General features: G+C 68.4%; 1 protein-coding gene across 1 annotated transcript; it reads left to right on the top strand.

The window, feature by feature from the left end:
- The first annotated feature begins 377 nt into the window (after nt 1–377).
- On the top strand, nt 378–7,271 carry TMEM240 (transmembrane protein 240). Its single transcript, XM_060621927.3, has 4 exons — nt 378–1,009; nt 1,369–1,475; nt 5,743–5,951; nt 6,488–7,271. Exons 1-4 carry the CDS (start codon nt 953–955, stop codon nt 6,634–6,636), a joined length of 522 nt encoding a protein of 173 aa, XP_060477910.1. The 5' UTR covers nt 378–952; the 3' UTR covers nt 6,637–7,271.
- Nucleotides 7,272–7,307: the final 36 nt, after the last annotated feature.

Consider the following 7,307-nt stretch of genomic DNA (forward strand, 5'->3'; position numbering starts at 1 on the left):
AGCCCTCCCTGTGGCACCTCCTGGGGCTCAGATAGTTGTCCCCAAGAAGCCTTATTTCCTCGTGATCCTCCTGACCCCCATATCTGTGGAAGTCCTCAGGTCACCATGGGGAGGTGGTAGGGGCTCCCACACCGGCAGTGCCCTTCTGGGGGCTGTGGGTGCGGCCTTGGCGCAGGGACTCTCTCCCGGACCCCCAGCATCCCCGGGCACTCTGAGCAGAGCCACAGACACTGGCCTGGGTTTTCGAGGTGCCCAGTCCCGGTGCCTGGTGCAGACTCCTCAGGGAAGATGGGCCTGAGGCTGGCCCTGCCGCCACTGTGGGGCACCCTTTTGGTCTTTGCTGGGCCATGTGGCCATGGCTTTGGAGTGACCTCCCTGGCAGCTCCCCAGCGGCCCTGCAGGGCGGGCGCTCCACCAAAGGCAGGTACTTGCTGGAGGAAGCCGGGTGCCAACCAACCTGCCTGCGGCCCCGCGACCCGGGAGGAGGGGTCTTCGGTTGAGCGCTGGGGCGGAGGGTCCGGGAGGGCGCAGGGCCCTCCCCAGGAACGACCGGTCTGGTCGGGACTGGCCAGACGGGGACGAGATCCCGCCCTGCGGTCCCCGGGGAGGGGTCCGGCCGACGGCGCGGGGCGGGGCGGGGCGGGCGGCGCGGCCCCTCCCGGGAGGCGGGCGCGGAGGGCGGGCAGGCAGCGGAGGCCGGAGCGGCGCCGAGCGCGCGGAGGGAGGAGGCCGAGGGCGGAGCGGAGCGCGCGGGCGCGGCGAGCGCGGCGGCCGGGCGGCCGAGCGACCCCGGGAGCGGCCGCGTCCCCTGCCCGCCCCGCCCCGCGCCTCCTCCCCGGCGGGTGCGCGGCGGGCTGACCTCTGCGGAGGCGGCGGGGGCCCAGCATCGGGCCGGGGCCGGGGGGGCGCCGGGGCCGGGGGGCGGCGCTCCGGCCCGGCCCGGCCCCGCCCGATGTCCATGAGCGCGAACACCATGATCTTCATGATTCTGGGGGCGTCGATCGTGATGGTGAGCGGAGGGGCTTCCCGTGCGCCCGCGCCCGCCTCCCGCGCCCGCGCGCCGCCTCCCCCACCTCCCGCGCCTTGTTTACCGGCCCGCGCGGCCTGCGCTCCCCTCCCGGGCTGCCCCGCGCTCCCCATCCCCGGCCTGCGCTCCCCATCCCGGGCTGCGCCGAGCTCCCCCTTCCCGGCCTGCGCTCCCCATCCCGACTGCCCTGAGCTCCCTGATTCTGGGGCTACCCCGGGCACCCCTACCCCTGGCCTGCGCTCCCCCACCCTCAGCGCGCCGCACCCCTGTCCCCCAACCCCCGCCCCGGGGCCCCGGCCAGGCCCCGCTCCTCGGCGCTGACCGGTCATGGGCTCTTCCAGGCCATCGCGTGCTTGATGGACATGAACGCACTGCTGGACCGATTCCACAACTACATCCTCCCGCACCTGCGGGGCGAGGACCGCGTCTGCCACTGCAACTGTGGCCGGTGAGTCCGCGCCCGGTTGGGCACACGCGTGATCACACATGTGCGGCGGCGGCGGCGGCGGCGGCGGCAGGGCCCACTGGGGCGCAGGCGAGCCCCAAGCGGGCCTGGCCGCAGGACTGCGCTAGGCCCGCGGGGGGAAGGACTAACCAGCCTCCGCTGGGCACCTGGGGATTGGCCAATCGCTTTCCAGCAGGGGGAGCATGCCCGGGTAGTCAGGACCCCCTCCCAAAATGCCTTTAGAGAAAGGGCCTGTGCCAGGGCGATGAGCGGAATGGGCCCTGGGCCTCCGGGTCCAGGGCCTGGAAGCCAGGAGGGCGACAGTCCAGTCCTGTGTGTCAGGAAGGATCCTGCGCACGGCCGTGCCCACAGAGTACACCATCCTCCCCGGGCCCTGCACTAATGTTCGTGAACTTTCCTGCGAGCCAGGTACGGGGAAGTGCAGAAGGTCAAGGTGGGCAGACCATCTGGTCCCACCCTCTCCCTAAACAGAGGAGGGACTGGGGGAGAGTTGGGTGTGGCTTGCTCAAGGTCATTCAGAGAGGGATGGGAGAGCCCAGGCCCCCACATCCACCGTGTGAACGCCCCCATTCTGTGCACATGTAGTAATGGAGTCTTCCTGGCCATGCATGTTTGTACGTCCATGTACAAAATAAACATCTTCTCATGAGACGCGCATATGTGTACTGTCTGTGCATATACATGTGCGTACACATAGCACACGTACACATTCGCATGCACGCCATCCCCACAGGAAGCCCTCTTGCCGGGGCCAAAAAAAGCAGAAAGATGCTTGGGTGGGTAGAGACTCGCCCAAGGTCACACAGCTAGTAAGGGACGAGGGGCGTGGGCCCAGACGCTGTGTTCCTCACCCTTGTCCTGTACTTCTGCTCCACGGACATGTGTGCGCACACAGTGGGTGTGGGGGGTTGTGTAAGAGAGGATAGTTTCGTGCCTCACTATGCATGCCACGTGCCCGTGGGTGCAGACCGGTGTGTGGAAAGCAGAACACAGACGTCCAGGAAGGTAGAGAGGGGCGTGTAAATGACCCTCACGGGTGCTGGCCAAGAACCGTCAGAAGCGTTTGCTGGGCGGGTGGCTGCTCTTTCCCAGAGATCCCTGTGTTCCTTCCGGGTGCACGCGGCCCCAGGCTAAGGAAAGGCACAAGGTCAGCCCCGCCACCTCCTAAGACAGCCACGGCCACGAGTGGGTATAAACCGGGGCGGTCTCGAGACCCTCCCGGTGGCTGGCAGTGGGCGCCCCGTGAGGCCCGGGCTCCGAGCTCCATAAACGTCAGGAATGCACATTTTACGTGTGTGTGGGCCATCGTGTTATGACCAGCGTGTAAGTGCCTGTGACCTCCCGCCGAGGGCCCGTCTGGGCAGACGGGCTTTGCTTTCCGAGCGTATCTGCCCAGGGTGTGTGCGCGCGTCACCCGTAGCGTCCGGACTCAGGTAAAGCGAGTGCCCACGGAGGTGCGGCGGGAGCTCCTGGTCCCGTGTGTGCAGGTCAGCGTGTCCGTGGGTGCAGAAGACACGGAGAGTCACACCCGCCGCAGTTTCCGGGTGCGCATGTCCACGTGTGTGCTGTGTACACATCACCTCATACGGGATATGTAAATTCAGTGTGCGGCGTGGTACGTGTGGACGCCATGTATGTGGACGCGCGGCACGTGCGGATCATACAGTGCGGCAAAGCGGGTGCTCCGTGTGGGCGCAGCAAACGTGTCTGCAGAGAACAGTTTTGCACGCGAGGGATCCGTGTGTAAACCGCGCACACGAGCCGCCACGGCGGACTCCCCGTGTGCAGTGAGCAGGCCGCACACCCACAGAGGATGGCTGTGTGCAAAACTGAGTGCATGCGCACGTCCATGTGATACGCACCGTGCTCGTGCCCGGGCAAGCATGCACACGCACAGCGGAGCTCGTGGCCTGAACCCCCGTATACACGCCACGTCCTGTGCATGTGGCCGGCGTGTATACACAACATGCATCGGACCGCAGGCAGACACAGGCAGCATGCGTGGCCCAGACAAGACCCATGTGTGTACACATCGTGAAAACGCGTGGGCACACGGGAGACCCGAGCCCCTGTCCCCAGGGGCCTGACTTGGAGGAAGGAGGAGGGTAAGGGGCAGGGAGGAACCGCAGAGGCCAGGCCAGGGCCGGGGGCACGGGTTGTGACCTCCGACCCCCTGGAGGTCCCGAACCACCAGGGCTGGTTGGGGCCCTGGCCTCACCCTGCCCCAGGGCACCGGGGGCGTCTCTGGCTTCCGTGGCAGCTTGGTCTTCAAGCTCCCCGCCTTGGCCGGCTGCGTGTCCAGGGGCACGAGGCAGCATGCTGAGGAAGGCCCCGCCGGGGGTCTTCTGGGGTCTACCCAGAAGGCTGGGTAGAGCAGAAGGCGACCGTGCCGCTCCCTGTTAACAGCCCCGGTGCAGCCTGCCCGGCCCGGTGCGTCCCAAGTGACGGGCACCTCGAAAGGGTCATGAGTCTGCTCCTGGGCAACCGGCAGCGGCTGCACATTCCGGGTGGTGATTAACAGTCTTCCGCCGCTTATTGGTGACTCATGGTGGCTCCTGACAAACTGTCAACAGAGGAGCAGGGCCGTCCTTGCCGACTGACTCCGGGCTGGTGGCCCCTGCTGCTCCGTGGGGCTGTGGCCGAGGTGGGACCACTCGGGACATGCGGAGCGGGATGGCCTCCGGGAGTTCCCAGGAGGAGCAGGAAGGGGTGTGAGTAGAGGCCTGCCCGCTGCCATCCCTGCTGGGCTGCTGCCGGGAGGAGGGCACTGTGTGGCCGCCGCTGGTGCAGGGACATCAGCAGGGAAGGAGCAGCAGGGACCTGTGATCAGGGAAGAGCGGTGCGGTTTCTGGTTTCGAGACCGTCCCTCTGGGGGGCAGCGAATGTGGCCAGTCGAGAGGTTGGGGTGGGGAACAGGGACCTGTGTTGGCTGAACACCGGGCGGAGGTGCCAGTTACTGAGGGGAGGATGGGGAGGGGTTTGGGGAGGGAGGAGCTATTTTTAGGTGTGAGTTTGAGGTGTCTGTAGATCCCACGTGGAGACGCCACACAGGCAGCTAGAGCTCAGAACAGACGTGGGGGGCAGCGGGGACTTCAGGGGGGTGGGGCTGGAGAGTTGGAGACCAGCAGAGGGGCTCGAGGAGGAGGAGGGCCACCGGGAGAGGTGGCCTCCTGGGCAGAAGGGCCCCAGAGTGGTCCCTGCACTGCCAGGCAAGAGAGAGGGCTGCAGCCGGTGAGGATGACAGGGGCCAAGGGTGGGCCCCACGGTCCCTCTCCTGGGCTCTCCTGCAGGCCGAAGCAGAGGTGGGAGTGGGGACGGGCCTGGGTCGTCCTGGGTGCTTATCTCCAGGATAGAGCTGCCTGACCCAGGACCTCGGGAGCCCCGAGGGCTTCTTGGAGGAGGAGGGAATCCAGACAGGCCCGAGGCTGGAGAGAGCCTTGTGGGGAGAGTTCAGAGTTCTGCAGAGGTAAGCAGGGCTGCAGTTCAGAGGGCTCAGCGGCCCGGGGCCTGGCCAGTTGAGGGAAGGGGGGGCTGAGAAACACCGCACAGACCTTGGTGGACGATGGAACACGTGGGAGGGAGCCCCGGAGAGCTGGAACATCCCAGGAGCAGCCGAGCAGGGCATAGACGTGCGGCTCCGAGGGGACACCGGCAGGAGAGCTCCCCCAGGAAAGGGGGTGGGAGACGGACACCCGGCAGAGCCCCGGGAGCCTCCCCTCCGGCACAGAGAACTGAGGAAAGGGAGGTGCCCGCAAAGGGTGGAGAAGGAAGACCAGAGGCCCAGAGCAGGGCTGACCCACTAGGCTCTCCGCAGAGAAGGTAATGAAAGGACATAGCCAGTGGGATGGGAGGACAAAAGAATGGACCCCTAGGAACCAGCAGGCCCCCGCATCCGGCAAGTGGGCTGTGACCCTGCCACCAGATGGGGACACCGTGACCGGGGCCTTCGCACTGGAACAGCTTGTTCACCTGCGCTGTGTTCCCGCGACCCCCGCAGGGTTGCCTCTGAGCCCCGGGGCAGGAGGAAGGAGGGTGATACGAGGGGCAGGCACATCCCTGGCCAGGCGCGGGGCTTCACTCTGACCCCTGGCCTCGCACACTGGGCCCTGGGCGAGTCCGCTGGCCCCCTCCTGACCTCAGCTCCGCACAAGGGCTGCTTCTAAGACCAGCGGGGCGAATGGGTGCCGCTTACCGCCGGGGTCGCTGCCCGCCCCGCGGGAGAGGTGCCAGCCCGCCCTGCCGCCCCCAGGCACCACATCCACTACGTAATCCCTTACGACGGGGACCAGTCGGTGGTGGACGCCTCCGAGAACTACTTCGTGACAGACAACGTCACCAAGCAGGAGATCGACCTCATGCTGGGGCTGCTGCTCGGCTTCTGCATCAGCTGGTTCCTGGTGTGGATGGACGGCGTCCTGCACTGCGCCGTGCGCGCCTGGAGGGCCGGCCGGCGCTACGGTGAGTGAGGGCGGCCCCACCCCCCCGCGACCCCGCCTCCACCCCAACGGCCACGAGACCACGCCCACTCCGCCCTCTCCGGCTCCGCCCGACGGTGCCCCGCCCCCGACAGACCACGCCCACCGAGCCCTCCCTGGCCTCGCCCCGGCCAAGACCCCGCCCCCATCTTCTCCCTCGCCCGGCCACGCCCCCGCCCACCGTCCGGCCACGCCCCCACAGGGCACCGCCCTGCCTCAGCCGCGCCCCGCCCAGGTCATATCCCCAGCCCGGTCACGTCCTCACAAAGACCCCGCCCTCTCTCAGCCGCGCCCCGCCCAGGTCATACCCCAGGCCGGCCACGCCCCTCAGGAGACCCCGCCCGCGCCCCGCCCCGGCCACGCCCCCGAAAGGGCCCCGCCCACTCACCCTCTGCGTCTATGCCTGGCTCCGCCCCGCGCCGCCGATGCTTTTCCTCGGCCGCGCTCCCAACCCGCCGCGCCTCTCCCGGGTCCGGGCCTCCGACCCGACCGCGTTCTGACACCGCCCCTGCCCCGCAGACGGCTCGTGGACCTGGCTGCCCAAGTTGTGCAGTCTGCGGGAGCTGGGCCGGCGGCCGCACAGGCCCTTCGAGGAGGCGGCCGGCAACATGGTGCACGTGAAGCAGAAACTCTACCACAACGGCCACCCGAGCCCGCGGCACCTCTGAGCCGCGCGCAGGACTCGCGGGGCCTTCGGCCAACGCGCCCACGCACACGGGACTGGACGGCCGCCCCGGGCCAGGGCGCCCGCCGGGCGTGTCCAGCGGAAGGTGCTGTCTCCTCTTCTTTTTATAAAAGGGGGTCGGGGCGGGGCAGGCTGCCGGCCTGGGGACAGAACCCCGGCCGTCCGGCCGCATAGGGCGCGGGGGCCGGGACGGCGGGCCCCGAGCGGGGGCGCGCGCACCTGTACGGGCGGCCGGGACCACCTGCTCGCCCCCGCGCACTGCAGTCTCGCTTGCGCCTGGGCTGGGACCACGTCTGTTACTTAAACCCGGCTGCTCCTCGGGGCCAGTTCCGGCAGAGGGAAGCGAAGCCGGGAGAGGGTCTTGACAGGGAAGGGGGCCGGCCCCCGGCCGCGCCCACGTCTGCACACGGGAGCATGTGCATGGGGCGTGTGCGTCCGCGGGCCGCACTGGGGGTGGGGGGCGGGAGACAGGGGTCTGGGGGAGGCCCCGGCCTAGCAGCAATAAGGCCCCTGAGCCCCACTGCGGCAAGTGCGGCCACCCTGCCCAGGGCATCCCCGGTCGGGCGCCTCACTGTGACCCCTACCCCTGCTGGTCAGTAAATTCTCCAGAAAGCTCCAGCCTCTGCCTCTTCTTTCATTTCTGAACCTGTGACC

This window comes from Panthera onca, chromosome C1, assembly GCF_046562875.1.
Source record: "Panthera onca isolate mPanOnc1 chromosome C1, mPanOnc1 haplotype 2, whole genome shotgun sequence".
Lineage (NCBI taxonomy): Eukaryota > Metazoa > Chordata > Mammalia > Carnivora > Felidae > Panthera > Panthera onca.